Source organism: Aquarana catesbeiana, linkage group LG09 (genome assembly GCF_042186555.1).
Source record: "Aquarana catesbeiana isolate 2022-GZ linkage group LG09, ASM4218655v1, whole genome shotgun sequence".
NCBI classification, from domain to species: domain Eukaryota; kingdom Metazoa; phylum Chordata; class Amphibia; order Anura; family Ranidae; genus Aquarana; species Aquarana catesbeiana.
This window is the reverse complement of record NC_133332.1, coordinates 119,301,017-119,322,470: the sequence shown is the minus strand read 5'-3', so window position 1 is coordinate 119,322,470 and position 21,454 is coordinate 119,301,017. Positions and strand designations below refer to the sequence as shown.

The 21,454-nt window shown below is 42.6% G+C and overlaps 1 protein-coding gene across 3 annotated transcripts in view; it reads left to right on the top strand.

The window, feature by feature from the left end:
* The window catches only part of MOSPD1 (motile sperm domain containing 1), a 70,572-nt gene that overhangs the window by 30,100 nt on the left and 19,018 nt on the right, over nt 1-21,454 (top strand). For all 3 annotated transcript variants that reach the window (XM_073599197.1, XM_073599196.1, XM_073599195.1), the window contains 4 exons: nt 3,693-3,946; nt 7,910-7,985; nt 16,282-16,505; nt 19,245-19,406. In XM_073599197.1, coding sequence (XP_073455298.1) covers nt 3,793-3,946; nt 7,910-7,985; nt 16,282-16,505; nt 19,245-19,406 — 616 coding nt within the window. In that variant the 5' untranslated portion in view covers nt 3,693-3,792. The remainder of the gene's footprint in view (nt 1-3,692; nt 3,947-7,909; nt 7,986-16,281; nt 16,506-19,244; nt 19,407-21,454) is intronic.

The following is a 21,454-nucleotide window of genomic DNA, read 5'->3' as shown; positions in this document are numbered from 1 at the left end:
TTATCGACTTCATATACTCAAGTGAATGTAGTCAGAACAAAGCGGTGAAGGACCTACTGTAGCCCTTGTGGACAGTAAAGTAGCAGCAGCAGACTGATGAGGTTACCCCTTTGCTCTCCTCTTCTGTAAGTTTTTTTTTTTTTAGAAGTTTTAGACTGACAGCACTATGCAAAGCAGAAATGTTTCTGACATCACCCTGCCTCTCCACCTTATCCAATCAGAGAAAGCTTTGCAATCATTGAAAAAACACAAAGTGTTCTCTGGATGGCGCCCATGCCAAATGAGTGACCTCCTGTGCTCAGTAAGCAGCAAGACAACCTCTTTGAAAAGGACTCAGAAACTAGTGGAGATCACTGTAGTAGCTGTGCCTATTACAGTGACTTTCAGCTTCCGCAGGGATCCCACAAGTATGGCACATAAATTGGCAATGTAACTATGCACAAATATTTGTACCTAAACTTCAGCTTTAAACAGAGGGAGCTCATCCTGTCTTTGGCCTTTCTATTGGGACAGATTTACCCTAAAAATGTTGAAAAATGCTTGCAGTCAGCCATGACACCTCTTACGAAACATCTAAACGGTAATAAATATTTGTAAAACATTACTTTTAGGTATGCTGTATGAATGGGAATACATAACAAACACATAGGGGGAGTTTTACTAAAACTGATGTATTCAGAATCTGGTGCAATTGTGCGTGGTAGACAGTCCGCTTCTTATTTTAGCTTGTTCTCTTAAAGGGGTTGTAAAGGTAAACGTTTTTTCACCTTAATGCATAGAATAGAAAAAAACATCCGACAATACCGGCCCCCCCAGCCCCCCCGTTTTACTTACCCGACCCTTTGAATGTCCCGCCCTCGCCCCCAACATCCTCTTAGCCGCTCAGCCTGGCCATTGATTGGTTACAGTGGGTGGATTGAAAGCAGCGCAGCCAATGACACAGCGCGCCGAGGGGCGAGGCCGAGTGATACAGCTGTATCACGGAAGAGCGCCCGCAAGGTGTTGAGTCCTTGCGGGGGGAGCCGAGACAGCCGCCAAGGGACCCCAGAAGACCAGGTTCGGAGCCACTCTGTGCAAAACGAGCTGCACAGTGGAGGTAAGTATAACATGTTTGTTATTAAAAAAAAAAAAAATTATCTTTAGTGATCCTTTAAAGGAGTTGTAAAGGCAGAAGGTTTTTTTTTTTACCTTAATGCATTCTGTGCATTAAAGTGATTGTAAAGAATCGTTTTATTTTTTTAAATAACAAATCATACTTAACTCCACTGTGCATCTCGTTTTGCACAGAGTGCACATCCTCTTCTGGGGTCCCGCGGCGGCTCCTCCCCGCATCAGATAACCTAATAGGAGAAGCGATCTCCTGAGGGGGTTACCTTGCAGGTGCGCTCTCGAGCATTTGCATCCACAGATACGAATGCCGGACTCGGCCCTGCCCCCCCTCCCTCCCCGGCGCCTGCGTCATTGGATTTGATTGACAGCAGCGGGAGCCAATGGCTGCGATGATATCAATCTATCCATGGAGAGAGGTACAGCGCGTCCCCGCCAAAGAGATGAAGGGTCTCAGGCTGGTGACTGCCAGGTGTTTTGTTCATCTTAATGCATAGGATGCATTAAGATGAAAAAACACAAGGGTTTACAACCTCTTTAACCTCCCTGGCGGTATGATTATTTCTGATTTTAGGTGCTGAAAGCGGTACAATTATTTTGCACAGAAATTTGGCGTTTTATATTGTAGGCCTGTAATTCTTAGGAATAGTTCACTTAAATCTGTCCAAACAAGAGTCTAGTAGATATCCCGGGTATGATAAAGTTTGAAAAACGAAATAAAAAAATTATAATATAATAAATAACTATAAATAATTATAACAAATAATAATATAATAATAATAAAAATTATATAATAATGTAATCAATTCAAAAACACTGAAATTTACTCAGTTGCAGAATTTTAGCTTTCGTTACTTTTAGTGTTTGATGACGGATCTCCCCACAAATCACTATCGCTCAATTCTGCGAGTGATTCTAATTTATTATCGCTTTTTTCTAGCTGCTCTAAAACCACTTTTGATGTAAAGAGACAGTTTTGGTTGCTATGGACAATCTCCAGTTTCCTGGCAGAAAGAACAGTTTTTATAATATAAAACTGCATGCAGGACACTGGGCAGACCACTAGGGACAAAGGGGATGTGTAGTTATTTGATACAGTACTGTAATCTGTAAGATTACAGTATGCTGTATCTATACTGTGTGTTTCACTTTTTGAATTTACCGCCGAACTCCGTCCCCGTGCGTCGCAACGCTCGCAGGGAACGGAGCTCGGCACTGTGAATCGAGCGAAACACAGCGGCTCGCCGATCACAGCGGGGAGACATTGCAGGATCCAGGGGACAAGGTAAGTATGCTCTTCCTGGATCCTGCGATGCAAGCCCGAGTCTGGCTCGGGGATACCGCTTTTGGTATGAAAAATCCAACCCGAGCCAGACTCGGGAATACCGCCAGGGAGGTTAAGATAAAAAACCTTCTATGTGTAGCAGCACCCCCCTAATTACCTACCTGAGCCCCTTCTCTCTCCAGCGATGTCCACGATCCCCTCAGCCATCCAGGACACTCCTCCTGATTGGCTGAGACAGAGCAGCGATGCCATTGTCTCCCGCGGCTGTCAATCAGTCAGCCAATTAGGGTAGAGAGGGGTTGGGACCAGGTCGGGGCTCCGTGTCTGAATAGATAGGAGATCTGATTCGGGTTGGTAGCAAGCTGCTGGCTGAGGGGCACTCAAAGGAGGGAGGGGCTATAAGCAGAAAAGAGGGACTCGAGAAGAGGAGGATCCAGGCTGCTCTGTGCAAAACCAACTGCACAGAGGAGGTAAGTATAACACGTTTGTTATTTTTATTTTTTTTTAAACTAGCCTTTACAGTCACCTTAAGCTTTGGCAATAAAACCTGGAAGCTAATTGGTTTCTAGGCAGAGCTGCACCAGATTTTGCATGCTCCAATTTTAGTAAATAACCCCTATAGTTAGGATTTTCCAAACTTGACTACAAAAGCACTTTAAAGTGTAACAAAATGCAAAACTTTTTTTTTTTTTTTTGGATGAAGTAGAGAAAGATTAGAACACTTCTCAGTTTTTCATTGCTGTCTGTGTTCCTCTTAGGGACACCCTCTCTATCATGTTTAACGTTATCATTGAAAGTAAAATAAAATCCCAAATTTTGGGTTGTCGTCAGAGCACTAATAGAGGGGAAATCTTCCAATAGTTCTGGTGACCCTGGAGACACACAGGGATTCCTTTACTTTGGAGAAATTTCCTCTCATTTCTTGTTTTAGCTATAGGAGAGGAAGTGAATAGAATTCTCCATAAAAGGACACAGATGGCTAAAAAACAAAAAAACAAATTTAACGTGGTTAGAACCCTCCCTTACTCTAATCTAAAATGAAAAAAAAAGTTTTGACTTTAGTTACACTTTAAAGCTTATTGGGCAGTCGTTAATCCGAATAGCTGAGTGTTTTCAGGAAGTCACAAGACAAATAAGCAGTATTCTGAGAAGGCAGCTAGGAAGGGGTTAAACTGCTTGGAATGGCTCGGCCTAGCCTTGGTAACTGGAGTTCCAGCATTTTGGCAGTGGTAGAGTGACATGGCATCTGCTGTGTGAAATAAGAGAGAGTGCAGTACTGATGTTTCTCTTACTCCTGCAGAACTGACAGGATGCACTAGAGGTCTTCCCAGCACCAAAAAAGAAAACTTGAAATTCCGGGAGACAAAAGGAGCTGAAGAGGAAATAGGGATTCTGTGCCAATGCAGCAGCAGAAACGGCAGCCAGAGCTAGTGGAAGGAAACCTTCCTGTGTTTGTCTTTCCGACTGAACTAATATTTTATGCCGATGATCAGTCAACACACAAGCAAGTGTTAACGTTGTACAACCCCTATGAGTTTGCCTTAAAGTTTAAAGGTAAGTGAGATCAGCAGATATGCTGTGCAGATGTTTTCATTATCCTCCATATTATCAAAGCTGTAAGCCATGCATAGCAGATTCAACATCACAGCATGGATAGAGTTAAAGGAGTGGTGTGTTTTTTATAGTAGATGGGATTCATTTATACAGCTTGACTTTGTTGCCCAGTTTAAAGAAGAGGAGGGTACAGAGATTTCCTAAAGGAGAAGACCATATAAGAGAGCCTACGGAAAGACAGCAGATTAGCAAAAACACTGGAGTGCAGCTGTTGTTTATTTTAAGATAATAGTTTTACCTTTCATTTTGCATAAGAGAAAATATGAGTCTAAAGAAAACAAAATTGATAAACTGTCAGTATTTTGTCCTTAAAGCTGTGCTCTAGTTTTGAAGATTTTAAAAGCCTTCAGATCCCCCCAGATCTGTACTGCAAGCCTCTCTGTGGTTGGGCTGTGGGCTAGGAGTTGCATCTCGACAAAGCTCTTTTGGGACTAGATGTCCCAATGCTCATTGTGGTGGTAGTTGTAGCAGACAGGAGGGAAGTAATGCTCCATGTTTGTCCTTTGCCGTTACCAAAAAGTTTTTGCAGTGGATGATTTAAAGTAACACTGCGGCTCGGTTCACACTGGTATGATGTGGGAAACCCTGCGACTCCTGCGCGGGTTCCCTGGATCGCACCTAAATCGCAAAATGGTTCACACTGACATCTGCAAACCTCTATGGGTGTCAATGTAAAGTTAATGACACCCCCAGATCGGTTAACAGATCGCAGTGTGAACTTTGAAATGGTAAAGGAATTGGATCACATGGGTATGAATACCCATGCGATCCGATTCCACTGCAGACCAAAAAAAGGGTCCTGTGCCATTTTGGTTCAAATACGATGCAAATTCAGCCATACAAAGGGTATGGCTGAATTCACATCACACAGACATCACATGTGATCTGCACAGCAATGCGGTGCAAATCACATGCGATGTCTGTGTTCACACCAGTGTAAACCCAGCCTAAATATATTTATTCTCTAAAGATAATCCTTACAAATCCACAACTTAATGTCGCTGTAATTTATTGTTCATGAAATAATTTCTTACTGGGTATTTCTGCCTCCTTGTAACATCCTCTGTGAGCTCCCAAACCTCTCTTTTTACCGCTCACTTCCTTTTGTTTGGAACAGAGTGGATGAGAGTTGTTGGGGTCATGTGCACTTCCCTATGCACACTACACATTCGATAGTTCATAATTCATCTGGAGAAAGAGCAGGAGTGGGTGGCTACATTCCTTTATATGTGGGACCATGGAGAACGAACGTAGCTACCCTTTAGGCTGGGTTCACATATGTGGGAATTCGATGTGGTTTTAACCGCGTTCATTTAGCATGACATGTGACCGGCTTTTAATGGAGCTGGTTCACACATGTCCAGGGCGGCCGCGGTTTCCGGCAGGGTCCTGTGCATTTTTGGGACCGGTTCAGGTGCTAGTTCTAGTAAAAATTTGGGTCAGTGAACAGAAATGCAACGGACCCCAAGCCACAAACCGCATATGTGAACCCGGCCTTAGCAGGAAGTTGGATCAGACTGCAACAAAAAAAAGGATTTTGGAGGAGGCTGAGAGCAATAGAAGGTACATTTTTTTTTTATTTAACCAGTTCAGGTCTGCTCCATAGCAGTTTTGCTGCTACAGGGCGGCACCTATGCAGTGGATCACGTGTATATATACCTGATCCGGCTCTTCTAGGCAGGGGGCATGCATGATCACACACAGCGGGAGCCCAGAGACATGTACCGCGGACTCGATGTCCGCCAGCACCAGCCGATGATTCAGCGGAGAGACAGAACAGTGGTCTGCCTATGTAAACAAGGCAAATCGCCATTCTGACAGGAGGGAAGGCATAGATCCTGTGTCTCTGTAAAGCAGGAGCGGACATTCAGACACTGACACTTTTTATTGCAGCGGACATTCAGACACTGAAACTTTTTGGGGACCCGTGACACTAATACAGTGATCAGTGTTAAAAATATGCACTTCCACTGTACTAATGACACTGGCTGGAAAGGGGTTAACATCAAGGGTGATCAAAGGGTTAACTGTGTGTCTAGCTTGTGTTTTATTACAGTGTGGGAGGTGCTTTTACAAATGGAAGGCAGGGATCCCTGCTTTACAGAGACACAGGATCTATGCCTTCCCTCCTGTCAGAATGGCGATCTGCCTTGTTTACATAGGCAGACCACCGTTCTGTCTCTCCGCTGAATCACCAGCGGGTGCTGGCAGACATTGAGTCTGCGGTACATGTCTCTGGGCTCCCGCTGTGTGTGATCATGCATGCCCCCTGCCTAGAAGAGCCGGATCACGTGTATATATATATATATATATATATATATACGTGATCCACTGCATAGGTGCCGTGTAGCATATATATATATATATATATATATATATATATATATATATATATAAAATGTATGTGTGTGTGTGTGTGTGTGTGTGTGTGTGTGTATATATATATATATATATATATATATATATATATATATAGTTTTTTCAAAATTGTCTGTTTTTTTGTTTATAGCGAAAAAATAAAAGCCGCAGAGGTAATCAAATATCACCAAAAGAAAGCTCTATTTCTGGGAAAAAATTACATGCATTATATTTGGGTACAGTGTCACATGACTGCGCAATTGCCAGTTAAAGTAACGTAGTGCCATATCGCAAAAAAATGGCCTGGTCATGGAAGGGGGTAAATCTTCCGGAGGTCAAGTGGTTAAAGTTCAACTTTTCAGCAGGGACTGGTGGGTGGGAAAGATGTCCGGTGTTTGTTCACCTTTTTATTTTTCCTGAAAAGGTGAGCTAACGCTTTAGCAATACATAACTTTTTAAGTAGGATTTTTTAAATCACAGTTTAGTGTCACACTGAACTTTAACCTGTGACTAGAATACATATGCCACTCTTACAAGAAATGGGGGTTAATAGGGTATTATTCGTATTACTAAATCCAACACCCATGGCAGATTTCACCTTTAGTTAAGTAATGTATTAAAATCAATAAAATATTATATTATATTACTACTAATTTGTATACCTGATATCTATACTTTTTTAACCTCCATTTTTTTTAAGTGCTTTTTAGATTAAAAAAAAACAAAAAATAAACTAGCAGCTGATGGGCAGTTATTGTTCTTACGTCCATCGCTGTAACACTCATCCAAATTGTCTGTTGAACCAAAGAGGTGTATGAGTGGGTAGCAGATTGTTTACTTCACTGGACACTCACAAGAATTGTACCTTTTGGGGTTTGTTAGGCTTTAAGTAGGTCACCTAGCAATCAGGTTGTCATTATTTTACAGCAGGTTTGAATAAGTAGAATGTTATATGATTGGCTTCTTGCTGGAAAGTAACAAGTCACAAGCTTATATTTGACACAACTGTCTTGCTGTGTATGGTCACCCTTACACATTTCATTGGCTGAAAGAACAGATTTGTTTACTGAGTCAGTAAATATTTTTGCACTCACGTGCATGAGCATCACATGACTAATGAACATGGTCTTAATGGAATGCAGAGATGTCAGAGTAGGAAGAACGCTGTGGATTAGCTCACTCAAGCACGCATTGTTTATTTCAGTTTTGTTGAGTTTCTAAGCCCAAGGCAAAAAAGAGTGAACCTCCTTATGGGAAGAAAGGCAAGTTATAGATTAAGGTCAAGTGTGATCAGCTTGTGTGTCACATGAACTGGCTAATGTTGGCTTCTCAGGCATATTTTTTTTCAGAAGTTTTTCATTGAACTTGGAGGTAATTTATTTTTGTTGGTCCTTTACATGTGTCTGATGTTTTTTTTTTTCATAACAATAGTGATTTTTTTCCCCAAAATGTTTACTGTTTAAACTGTTTTTTTTTTTTTTTTTGTTGTTGATGCAAATATTTGTAATAAATAAATGAATAACGCTACTTCTTTCTCCTCTCCAGTTCTTTGTACGTCCCCAAACAAGTACGCTGTTGTTGATGCTGCAGGTGCAGTGAAGCCACAGTGTTGTGTTGACATGTAAGTACTATTCTCAAATAGTTGAATGTGACCCTGGCACCTAAAGAAAGACTCTCCAGCAAACACTTACCTGAAAAGAAGAAACAGAATACTTACAGTACCTTGCCTGCTTCTGTCATTTTAACACTACTCTGATCAAAGAAATTGCCCCCTGAACTTCATTGGGAAACCAACACTCCCGGAAGTGTCGATCTTCAGGGTTCCCCACAGTTATGACTGGTTCTTCCTGCTTCCTCCACATCTCTGAAGTGCAGGGAACATTAGAAGGAAATATGCTGCCTAATATAATGTTGTATGATGGCTTGCCCACCATACCTAGTGGTTCTAAAGGCAGAAGGTTTTTAATTTAATGCATTAAGGTAACAACAAACTTTCTTTCTCTGAAATCACGGGACACAGAGCCACAGTAATAACTGATGGGTTATGTAGGTACCATTAGGTATTGGACACTGGTCACACCCTAAGCAGGAAGTTCAACCCCCTATATAATCCCTCCCCTTCCAGGGATACCTCAGTTTTTACGCCAGTGTCTTAGGTGTTGGACATGTAAAGATGTCCTGTGCTGAAGCTCCAAAGGGAATATCCTGATATCCTATACTGGGGCAAGCCAGGCGAACCGGATCCATTCAAAGTGTCCTTTCATGGCCGAATTGGATGCTACCCGGGCCTAGTGTCCGAAGAAACGAGGTTTTACCTGTAACGCTTCTCTTTTTAGAGAGCTGGACCCTGCAGATCAGAAAATGGCTTTAAATATCCTAATTTCTGGCTGGGTGCTTTACAGGGCCAGAACTGCAGGATCCCCCTATTTGTAGGGGGCCCCAGTCTCTGACGTTTTTTTTAAACTGAGCCCACCGTGAGAGGTGAAGATTGGGTTTGTGTAACAGAACCCTGCGGCTGGATAAGGTAAGAAGAGATTCCACAGAATTTTTGAATTCTAGTTTTCTCCTTTAAGGTAAATGCATGCTATGCCTATTGTGACCACCGGGGGCTGCCAAGATCACATACCTTCTCATGCTGATCTGTCTCAGCGTTCAACACTGCACAGCTCCTCCGGCCGGCACCAGGTAGGATGGATGGGGGTTTTTTTCCTCTGGGATATTCCCCCCAGGCTAGGGGGAGGCTACAGATAGGCTGTAAGGCGGTTTTAAACGGCACTGTCACCGCTGCCGCCGCAAGGCCGCCATTGCAATGCAGGCCCCATCACTGCCGGCCTCTTCCTTCTTCCTCCACCCCCAGCCTTCCCCCAGGTTTGTCCCGGAAGGGTCAGCTTGCGCAGGAAGCGCTCATTTTCAAAAACGAAGGGGGGGGCGGAGCGTCAGCACAGCGTCAGCGTGCTCAGACGCCCACAGTGCCAGAAGCATGGCTATTTAAAGCACACTTTACAGGTGCTCTGAGCCTTTGGAGGGACACAGAGCTGACGGTCGCATGTAAGGTGGGACACAGGCATTCTCCTAGGCTGCATTTACTAAGGGAACACCAGACTGGGCATTTGGTAGCAAGGCTTGCTGGACTAAATCGCTCAGCAGTCAGAGTTCATTTTTGGATACCTCACACCTTGTTGCTTTGCACTATGGGTAGAAGAGGTTCAAGTACCCCCAGGACCAGAGACACTAGGGGATCTCGTTCAGGTTCTGAGGACCCCCTGTCTGCTACATCCTCCCCCCTGAGGGGCCAGGGACGGCTGGTCAGGGAGAGCCGTTGGGGTCAGGGGCTGTACCTGCTTCTGGCACTTCAGCCCCTGTATACATTACACAAGAGGTTTTTTCCTCAACCATTACTGGGTTAGAAGAAAGATTAATGGCCGTGATTACTTCTTCACTCAATGGAAAGAAACGTACTAGGCCTTCCTCTGTTTCCCAAGACCCTCAGGCAGAGGAGCTCTGGGATAAAGGAGATGAATCCCTTTCAGAGGATCAGGATGGGACGAATGATTCCTCTTCAGAGGAATCAGGTGGAAAGGGACCCTCTTCGGCTTCCCAAGAGGAGAAAGTCTTAGTACAGATCCTTACTGGATTGGTCCGCTCCACATTTAAGTTGCCCGTACCTGAAACTGTTAAGGAATCCTCTTTTTCTTTGGGGTCGCTGAAACCCTCTCAAACAGCACATGCTTTTCCTGTTCATAGTTTACTTGAAAAGCTCCTTTATGCTGAGTGGGATCACCCAGATAAGCGATTTCTTCCGCCGAAAAAGTTTTCAACACTTTATCCTATGGAAGAAAAATTTATTAAGATGTGGGGAATGCCGGCCATTGATGCGGCCATTTCCTCTGTAAATAATAGTCTGACTTGTCCCGTAGACAATGCTCAGGGATTCTGTGGATAAAAAGATGGAATCCTTATTAAAGGATGTTTTTTCCTGTCAATACTTAAGAGACCATGTTAAGCAGGTCATCAAAGTTTTACCTGAACAGCAGGCCCAGGGGTTTGCTAACCTTCCAGCGGCCTTATGTTATGTTGTTGACGCCATCAGAGATTCTATCATGCAAACCTCTCGTCTTTCACTTGGGTTGGTGCATATGCGTAGAATCTTATGGTTGAAAAATTGGTCAGCCAAAGCACTATGTAAAAAGCTGTTGGCTGGGTTTCCTTTTCGTGGTGCAAGGTTGTTTGGAGAAGACTTTGATAACTAACTATATCAAGAGAATCTCTTGTGGGAAAAGCACTCTCTTACCTATTAAGAAGAAGAGTAAGCGTCCCTCTTTCAAACGGACTCTTTCCCCAGCACCAGGGGCTTCAGCCTCTAGGCAGTCACGACGGCCTCCTCCGTCTGGGGCATGAAACAAGAGTCAACCCCAGGGACAAAAGAAGTCCTGGGGAAGAAGTCTTCTAAACAAGACACTAAGGCCTCTTCATGAAGGGGCGCCCTTGCTCGCTCGAGTGAGGGGAAGACTGCTACAGTTCTCAAAGCTCTGGCAGGAGGACTTCCAGGACAGATGAGTAATCTCCATGGTAACCTTAGGCTACAAGCTGGAGTTCCAAGAATTTCCCTCTCCTCGTTTCCTCAGATCAAGTGTCCCTAGAGACTCAGAAAAAGCAGTCGCTCCTTCTAGCGTTAGAGCGACTTTTGTCGCAAGAGGTCATTATGGTGGTTCCCACAAAGGATCAAGGATTGGGCTTCTATTCCAACCTTTTTACGGTCCAAAAACCAAATGGGGATGTCAGACCCATTCTGGATTTAAGAGATCTGAATCGAATCCTAAGGATACAGTCCTTCCGCATGAAATTAATTCGGACAGTAGTCTCCATCCTGCAGGGAGGAGAATTTTTGGCATCGATAGACATCAGACATGCATACCTACATGTGCTCATTTTTCCTGCTCATCAGTTTCTATGCTTCGAGATAGGGGGGCGCCGTTTCCAGTTTGTGGCTCTGCCTTTTGGGATAGCCACTGCACCTCGAGTGTTCACAAAGATCTTGGCTCCCCCTCTGGCCAGATTAAGGGCTCAGGGTATAACTGTCATAGCATACCTAGACGACCTGCTCTTGATAGACCGGTCGGTAGCTTCTTTGAAGGGGAACTTGAGGACCACGGTCAAGTATCTGGAACATCTAGATTGGATCCTCAACCTATAAAAATCTTTCCTAAAACCAGTAAGAAGACTGAAGTATTTGGGTCTGATCATAGATACAAGCCAGGAGAAAGTATTTTTTCCTCAGGCAAGAATCACTGCTTTAAGGGAGCTGATTCCGACAGTCAGGACCAAGAAGGGTCCTTCTGTCCGCCTTTGTATGAGGCTGCTGGGAAAGATGGTGTCTTCATTCGAAGCAGTTCCCTATGCTCAGTTCCATTCAAGACTACTGCAACACAGTATTCTGTCGGCCTGGAACAAGAAGGTTCAGGCATTAGACTTTCCGATGCACCTGTCGCATGCGGTGCATCAGAGCCTCAATTGGTGGCTCATACCCAAAAACCTGCAGAAGGGGAAATCCTTTCTACCGGTTACCTGGACGGTGGTAACAACAGATGCCAGTCTGTCAGGTTGGGGAGCAGTTCTGGAACAGTCTGCGATCCAGTGACTATGGTCCAAGACCGAGAGGACCTTACCCATCAACATTCTGGAGATCCGAGCGGTATACCTAGCCCTAAAAGCCTGGACTATCAGGCTACAGGGTTGCCTGGTCAGGATCCAGTCCGACAATGCCACAGCAGTGTCAGATTGTGAACGTGTTTCTGCGCAAACAACAAATTAAATATCAAGTGAAAAAACTGCTTATTTGAAAATACAGTCCTGACTCAGATAACACAGTTAAATGAATAAATACAAAGTGAAAGTCCATAAAAAACGTGTACCAAAGTGACTAAGGTGTTAATAAAATCACACAAATCATATAATCATAAAATATAACACTTGTGACTGGTGGGTGAACATGCGTTGCTAGGTGATCTAGTGACTGTTCGTGGAAAAGGACACCCACTCGGGGCTCCCAGAACTCTCACCTTCCTGGCACAATATGAGTGCCTGTAGCTTTCAATAGATATGTAGTTGCTATAGTCCGGTGGTGGTAGTGGCGTCCTGGGCCATCTCCGGGGTGGTGTCACTTCCTCTAATGGATAAGCTCCATATGGTGGTGATAGGAAACAAAAAGGCTCCAATAGTGTAGTAGGTTTAAGCCAAGGAATTTAATAAAATATAATAAAATGGCTGCTTACATCAAAATAAATGAAAAAAGTGCCAAACAACAGTGGGGACAGCTTGTTTGCGATACTCGCTACGTCACTTCCGGTCCGCGTTCTCGTGTTTCCGGTTACGTGCCTACGCGTTGCGTCATATCACGTGACTTCATCAGGGCCCTGATGAAGTCACGTGATATGACGCAACGCGTAGGCACGTAACCGGAAACACGAGAACGCGGACCGGAAGTGACGTAGCGAGTATCGCAAACAAGCTGTCCCCACTGTTGTTTGGCACTTTTTTCATTTATTTTGATGTAAGCAGCCATTTTATTATATTTTATTAAATTCCTTGGCTTAAACCTACTACACTATTGGAGCCTTTTTGTTTCCTATCACCACCATATGGAGCTTATCCATTAGAGGAAGTGACACCACCCCGGAGATGGCCCAGGACGCCACTACCACCACCGGACTATAGCAACTACATATCTATTGAAAGCTACAGGCACTCATATTGTGCCAGGAAGGTGAGAGTTCTGGGAGCCCCGAGTGGGTGTCCTTTTCCACGAACAGTCACTAGATCACCTAGCAACGCATGTTCACCCACCAGTCACAAGTGTTATATTTTATGATTATATGATTTGTGTGATTTTATTAACACCTTAGTCACTTTGATACACGTTTTTTATGGACTTTCACTTTGTATTTATTCATTTAACTGTGTTATCTGAGTCAGGACTGTATTTTCAAATAAGCAGTTTTTTCACTTGATATTTAATTTGTTGTTTGCGCAGAAACACGTTCACAATCTGACACGATTGCACACATTTTAGTCTTTTAGTAGTGAAGAGTGTTCACTACATCTGTTTTTGCAGCACCAATACTTATCACCTTCATAGATCATTGTATTTAGCCCTGTTTAGTAGCGCAGAAGTTTTTTCTTTTGATTCTATTTAATGCCACAGCAGTGGCTTATGTCAATCATCAGGGAGGCACCCGGAGCCGAGCTGCTCAAAAGGAGGTGAACCAGATCTTAGTCTGGGCAGAGATGCATGTGCCATGCATATTGGCAGTTTTCATTCCAGGGATAGAGAACTGGCAGGCGGACTATCTAAGTCACCAGCAGTTACTCCCAGGGGAATGGTCTCTGCACCCCGATGTCTTTTGGGCCATATGCCAAAGATGGGGGGTCCCAGATGTAGATCTCTTTGCATCCCGATTCAACAAAAAGATTTGTGGCAAGGACGAGGGATCCTCTTGCATGCGGGACAGATGCGTTGGTGATTCCATGGTATCGGTTCTCACTGATTTATGCATTCCCACCTATTCTGCTACTACCACGACTCCTTCGCAGGATCGGGCAGGAAAGGAAGTCAGTACTTCTGGTGGCCCCCACTTAGCCCAGAAGGACTTGGTATGCAGAAAAAGTAAGGATGACGGTGGGTTCCCCGTGGACCCTACCGGTACGCCCAGACCTGTTATCTCAGGGTCCAGTGTTCCATCCTGCCTTACAAATGCTAAATTTGACGGTTTGGCTATTGAGACCCACGTTCTGAAGAGTCGTGGGCTTTCAGGTCCTGTCATATCTACCTTGATCAATGCAAGGAAACCAGCTTCCAGAATGATTTATCATAGAGTCTGGAAAGCTTATGTATCCTGGTGTGAATCCAGGGGTTGGCATCCCAGAAAATATGTGATAGGTAGAATTCTTGATTTTCTACAATTAGGATTAGAGATGAAGCTGGCCTTGAGTACCATCAAGGGCCAGGTCTCGGCCTTATCAGTATTGTTTCAACGGCCACTTGCTTTGCATTCTTTGGTCCGAAACTTTATGCAGGGGGTGATGCGTCTTAATCCTTCGGTTAGGGTGCCCCTAAACCCCTAGGACTTGAACTTGGTTCTGGCGGTGTTACAGAAACAGCCTTTTGAACCAATACGTCAGATTCCTTTGGTCTCGCTGACGAGGAAACTCATTTTTCTGGTAGCCATCTCTTCTGCCAGAAGAGTATCAGAATTAGCAGCTCTTTCCTGTAAGGAGCCTTATTTGATTGTACACAGGGATAGAGTGGTATTGCGCCCTCATCCTAGTTTTTTACCGAAGGTGGTTTCAGATTTTCATCTAAACTAAGACATTGTTCTGCCTTCCTTTTTTCCAGATCCCTGTTCTCCGGAAGAAAAAGTGCTACATTCTTTGGATGTAGTAAGAGCAGTCAAGGCCTGGAAGCAACTGCTCAAATTCGCAAAACGGACGTTTTGTTCGTGCTGCCAGAGGGTCCCAGTAGAGGACAGGCAGCGTCAACAGCTACCATTTCTAAATGGATTAGACAATTGATTATTCAGGCTTACGGTTTGAAACAGAAGATTCCTCAGTTTCAGATCAAGGCACATTCCACAAGGGCTATTAGTGCTTCTTGGGCAGTGCATCACCAGGCCTCTATGGCTCAGATCTGCAAGGCCGCAACCTGGTGTTCAGTCCATACATTCACCAGATTTTATCAGGTGGACGTGAAAAGGCAGGAGGATATCGCCTTTGGGCGTAGTGTGCTGCAAACAGCGGTACAGGGTCCTCAGGTCTGATTGCACCCTACTTAGTTGTGATCCCCCCCCCCTCAGTTGGCATTGCTTTGAGACATTCCATCAGTTATTACTGTGGCTTTGTGTCCTGTGATGTCCGAGAAAGAAAATAGGATTTTTTATAACAGCTTACCTGTAAAATCCTTTTCTTTCGATGGACATCACGGGACACAGAGGTCCTGCCCCTCTTCTAATACACTTATTTTGCTTTGCTACAAAACTGAGGTATCCCTGGAAGGGGAGGGATTATATAGGGGGTTGAACTTCCTGCTTACGGTGTGACCAGTGTCCAATACCTAATGGTACCTACATAACCCATCAGTTATTACTGTGGCTCTGTGTCCCGTGATGTCCATTGAAAGAAAAGGATTTCACAGGTAAGCTGTCATAAAAAATCCTATTTTTGCGTACAGCTCCCCCCTGCCCACCTTATACTTATCTTAGCCTGATGTTGCGCATGAGAGCAGCATCGCTGCCCTCTCTTAACGTCTTCATAGGTTCAGAAGCAGCATCGGCCACAATTGGCTCCTGCTGCTGTCAATCACAGCCAGTGATGAGGGAGTGGCGGAAGGTGAATGGACACACAAAGCGCGGCTGAGGAGCGAGCCCGTATGAATTGCCCCTATAGCAAGAAGCTTGCTATGAAGGACTCTGCAGGGGAGATGAGCCAGGAGCACCAGCAGGGGACCCAAGAGGAAGAGAATCAGGGCTGCTCTGTGCAAAAAACATTGCATAGAGCAGGTAAGTATACTATGTTTGTTATTTCTTAAAAAAAAAAAACATTTTTCTATTTACAGTCACATTAAGTGAGCCTGTACTGCCTTCCATTAAAAATTAGATTAGATAAAACATCAAAAAGTTTTTTTTTACTTATGGATTTTTGTCCTTGAGATTTTTACTCTGGGTATATGAGTGATCTAGGCCTATCATAATGGTTATGGAACTGCCCAACCGTTTTACCCTTTATTAAATGACCTGGAGCTGCATTGGACTGTATTTGCCTTTATGTCTTGTTTGCGTATTTGTATCCGTATTAAAAAAAACACACGAAAATGCTATTAATTCTCCTAACCAAATGCATTGTACAATTTTTCCTCTGTGCTTTAGTGTTATCCGGCACAAAGATGTCCGAGCCAGTCACTTTGGGGTTATCGATAAATTTCGCCTTCAAGTGTCCGAGCAAAGCCAGAGAAAAGCACTGGGACGTAAAGAGGTAATAGCAATGCTGCTTCCATCCGCTAAGGAGCAACAGCACAAAGAGGAGGAGGAAAAAAGGTTCAAGGAGCATCTAGCAGAAAGTGTCTTCTTTGAGCAGACACCTTGCCAGCCAGGTCAGTGAAGTTATTCATCTTATATATTTAACTGTTGCAGGGAAACTTTAAGACACATTTAAATTAATTACCCCATTGCTCCTGGTTGTTTTACATTGGTACTGAGAAACTCTCTGTGTACCGGAGTATCTATTTAAAGAGTCAGTCCACCCAAAAATATTTCACTTCTTGGTAGATACTGGAGAGTTAAACCCCTGGCATTTTTTTAATCTTCTGGGAATGCTATTTATGAGATCTCTATGCTTTACTTCCTGGGCTGGAGGGTAATAAATACTTGTGCGCACTCCAAAAAAACAAATGGAAAGGGCGAATAGGTAAAAATAAAATAACTGCTAGAAATTCATAAATAAACACAGACCCAACAAGATGAAAATAGTAGCTGCCACAAATAACAGTGTTCACACACCAATTGACAAGATAACAGGTAACAAATTGCGGCGCTTTACTAGATGTTGAAACACTAAACGCTATATATGTGCAACTCTCACCATACCAGGAAGATCCAAAATTAGGAACTCCGGGTATAAATAAAGTAAAAACAATTAATATTCCACTAAATTGTGCAACCAGAGGTCACAAAAAAAACAATATTGCATCAAAAAATGAATCTAAATCAAGCTGACATGAAGCCCCTATAAGTTAATGGATAGGGGGGGAATGTTTCCAATCAAAAAATTCCTTAAATGATGGAAAAACAGGGGAACATAATGGTAAAGGATCAGTGGTAAAAGTGTAGCAGAAATCAAAAGCAAAAAACAATTTTAAGTGTAGCAAAAATCCAAAACACGCATCCCAAGTGTCAAATGTCATCTAAAAATGTGTCAGACACAACAAAACCAAAATAAAATGTATAAGCTACTTAAGATATTCTGAGACTGCTCCACCAATAATGTAGCAAATTAAATATTAAAAAAAAACAATTGCTTAAAATAGACCACATGCATAAATTCAAACAGTGCAGCAAAAATAATAATCTAAAACTAGAAAAGCTACAATTTCTGGGGAAATTGTGTGAAGTGTTCTTGCCTCTACAACTGGAGTGGGTGGAGTAACTGGGTGGAGTGGCTTGAGTAACTGTTGTGTGGTTGGAGTGGCTGGAGTAACTGTGAAAAGTGTTAAAAAGCTTAATATTTTAAAAAGTATAAATAGTAGTAAAAAAGTTGATGAAGTCCCATCATTAGCTGAAAGAGCTGAACATTTTTTTCAAAAATTATTTTTTTTTTCAAAAATTATGATTTTTGTTTTCAAAAATTATGATTTTTGTTTTTTTCAAAAATGAATTTTTTTGTTTTTTTCAAAAATGATTTTTTTTTTCAAAAATATATTTTTTTTTTCAAAAATGATTTTTTTTTTTTTCAAAAATATTTTTTTTCATGGGGCGGTCAATTTTTTTTTTTTTTTTTCAAAAATGATTTTTTTTTTTTTTCAAAAATATGGTTTTTTTCAAAAATGATTTTTTTTTCAAAAGATTTTTTTTTTTTTTCAAAAATAATTTTTTTCATGGGGCGGTCATAATGTTTTGGCTGATCATGGGGTGGTCATAATGTTTTGGCTGATCATGGGGTTGTCAGCTTTTGTCACCTCCCACTCTAGTTTTGAACATTTCGCCATTCATTCCTATGGGACCAATTTCACCACAAAAACGACGATATTTCGTGAAAAATTCGGCGAAACGTTCCACAAAGTAATAGCACACCAATCGGGAACAATCCGCACCTTCGGTATATTACTGTCTATGTAGCTGTGGGAGGAGTTAGGGTGGTATGATCATGGGGTTGTCAGCTTTTGTCACCTCCCACTCTTGTTTTGAACATTTCGCCATTCATTCCTATTGGACCAATTTCGCCGCAAAAACAACGATATTTCATGAACCATTCGGCGAAAAATATATATAGCGTTTAGTGTTTCAACATCTAGTAAAGCACCGCAATTTATTACCTGTTAACTTCCTGGGCTGGCCCATCTGCTTGCAGCCATTATGAGGGGGTCCCATTCTCCTCGCTGCAGTTTTTTTCTTTTTTTTTTTTTTAATTGGCTCTTTTCTGTCATTGTTTTTGGTAAAACTCTGCCAAATGACAGTGAAATATAATATGCTTACCATGTTCCTCCATTAAATAATTAACACTTCAGTGCTTTAGGTGAAGTAGCACAAGCACTCCAATATTAGAAAGGCTTATTAAAGTGACTTTGTCAATAAAAAATGTGGGCGCTGACATTGCTGGCCCTCTTTTAAAAATACTAGCTGCCTAGTTTAAATACTTTTTCAGGCACAGACCTGAAACAAGCGTGCTTTTAAAGAACATAAAAAAAGTTTTAGAATTCCATATGCCTATGCTTGTTCCTGGTTATAAGAACTGAATCCAAAGCATCAACATAATGACCAGGCTACTGAAATTTTAAAAGAACAAATCAGAAATGGCAGCCTCAATGCATTTCTCATGACAGGGTGACTTTAAATCCTCATAGGGTAGGCCTAAACTATCCAGTCCTCACTCTAGCATTGTTGTGGCCCATAGGATCAGGGTGTGATCATGCTCATTATGGCCACCTTAAGTGTCATTTCTCTCAATACAGGTCTATCAGTATGATTAGGCTTTGTGGCACATCTTGTAATTTAAATTTTATATCAGCAGAGATAATATTTCTTTTTAGTGAATTTTGTAAATAAATTAAATGTGTTAAACTCTAGCCACAAATATTGTACATAGCATTAGAACAGTTTTATTCTTATTGTTTCAGATATCAGAAACTCCAACTCAGGGCCCAGTCTGCTGATGATCTTCCTCGGCATGGTTTGCATCGCTGCACTGATGATGCCCACTATGGGTGAAATGGAATCTGTGGTGCCTCTCTACCTCCACTTAAGTGTGAATCAGAAATTAGTAGCTGCCTATGTTTTAGGTAAGAATAATTTAGTGGTAAAAGAATATGCCGCAGGCTCTATTCTATCATATGTAGAGCGTTGTTGCTGTTGAGTGTTATAGGCCCCTTCTTATATGCATTACCATTCCTCCCTATGCCGCGCATGGTTTGCTGAAAGCCTTACTTTTTGCAAAGCACTACACCCACAACACACCTAAAATAGCAATCGATGTTAATAGAGTCCAGCAGTACCATCCTAAAGTGGAAGCAGTTTTTTATTAGAACAGGTAATGGTTAGCTCTGTCAGGTTATTTTACTCGTTCATTGAGGGACTCAGGATTCAGAGACAATTGAGTTATACTGCAGGAGGATTTGGACACTGGCAAAAAAAAAAAAAAAAATCCGTCACAAGCTGTAACGACACCCCGAGTATGAAAGGGGTTAAAGCCATTTAGGACATTCCATTTCTGAACACAAAGGCAACTACCGAACACTCCAATCAGCCGAACAAGAAACCCCTACGAATAATTCTCTTTATCGAAACTAATGCAGGCTCTTTTTATACACTTGAGAATACTGCAGGCGCCACATGAACAATGACCTGGATCCACTCACAACATTACACAATGGTTACATAACGAGCCCCCAATACACATTATTCTGAGTGTCAATACCTCCCCTAGCGGACAACAGGTGAGTTCATTAGCACACTTAATAATAAGTGAAGGGAAAAACTGCCTCAGACAAGTCTAACACGATTTACTTATCCAGACAAAAGCAACATCGTTAAGCAATAGACGGTCGGTCTCTTACATTGAACTTCCTGGAATGCCCATATTAGGAGTTATACTTCCTGGCCATAGACCTCACAGTGTACAGGGGATACAATCTTCATATTTCTTGAGAGATATTGTTACTTAATATAACTGTCCCATTTGAAGTAATCCAATCATATTCTCAGGGTTCATTCTTTTCTTGGTCATCCTGCGCCCAAAGGTAACACCCGTCACACCAGCCAATAGAATTCCTGCCACTCCCAGCATGATTTTTTTTTCTAGCCATTTTTCTTTTCCTTAAAGATAATATTTCCCTCAAGATCTGCTTAGGCTGATTTTAATACGCAGCTATCTCAATAGGTATATCCTTAGCAGTAGCTTTGGAGGCCACACCTGGACTTCACTGGACTGGACAATTGCAGGTAAAGCCTGGAATGTGTTGTTTGGGCATCAGGATCTGCATTGTGACACTTTCCAGAGCTGAGTGTACTGTGTTAAATCTGGGACACACTAGTATTTTTTTTTTTTTTCGTTCAACCCAGCAGACTGAACGAAAAAAATCTGAAGAGCTCAGGAGGTCGGTCTCTTACATTGAACTTCCTGGAATGCCCATATTAGGAGTTATAATTCCTGGCCATAGACCTCACAGTGTACAGGGGATACAATCTTCATATTTCTTGAGAGATATTGTTAATGAATATTACTGTCCCATTTGAAGTAATCCAATCATATTCTCAGGGTTCATTCTTTTCTTGGTCATCCTGCGCCCAAAAGTGACTCCCGTCACACCAGCCAATAGAATTCCTGCCACTCCCAGCATGATTTTTTTTTCTAGCCATTTTCCTTTTCCTTAAAGATAATATTTCCCTCAAGATCTGCTTAGGCTGATTTTTATACGCAGCTATCCCGATCGGTATATCCTTAGCAGTAGCTTTGGAGGCCACACCTGGACTTCACTGGACTGGACAAAGCCTGGAATGTGTTGTTTAGGCATCAGGATCTGCATTGTGACGCTTTCCAGAACTGAGTGTACTGTGTTAAACCTGGGACACACTAGTATTTATTTTTTTCGTTCAACCCAGCAGACTGAACTAAAAAAATCTGAAGAGCTCAGGGGGCCCTTTACTAACAATCCAATGTTAGTACAGCGATCTCCCCCGCTGAGCTATTGTGTTCTGGCAGGGGGATGCACCCCCCGCCCCCCTGCAAGAACACACCATTCAGTCATGCCCCTTCAACTGAAGCCTGCTGAACAGGTGGCTTCTGTCAGACCGGCTGCCCTACACACGGTCTAAATGTCGGCCGGTTTCT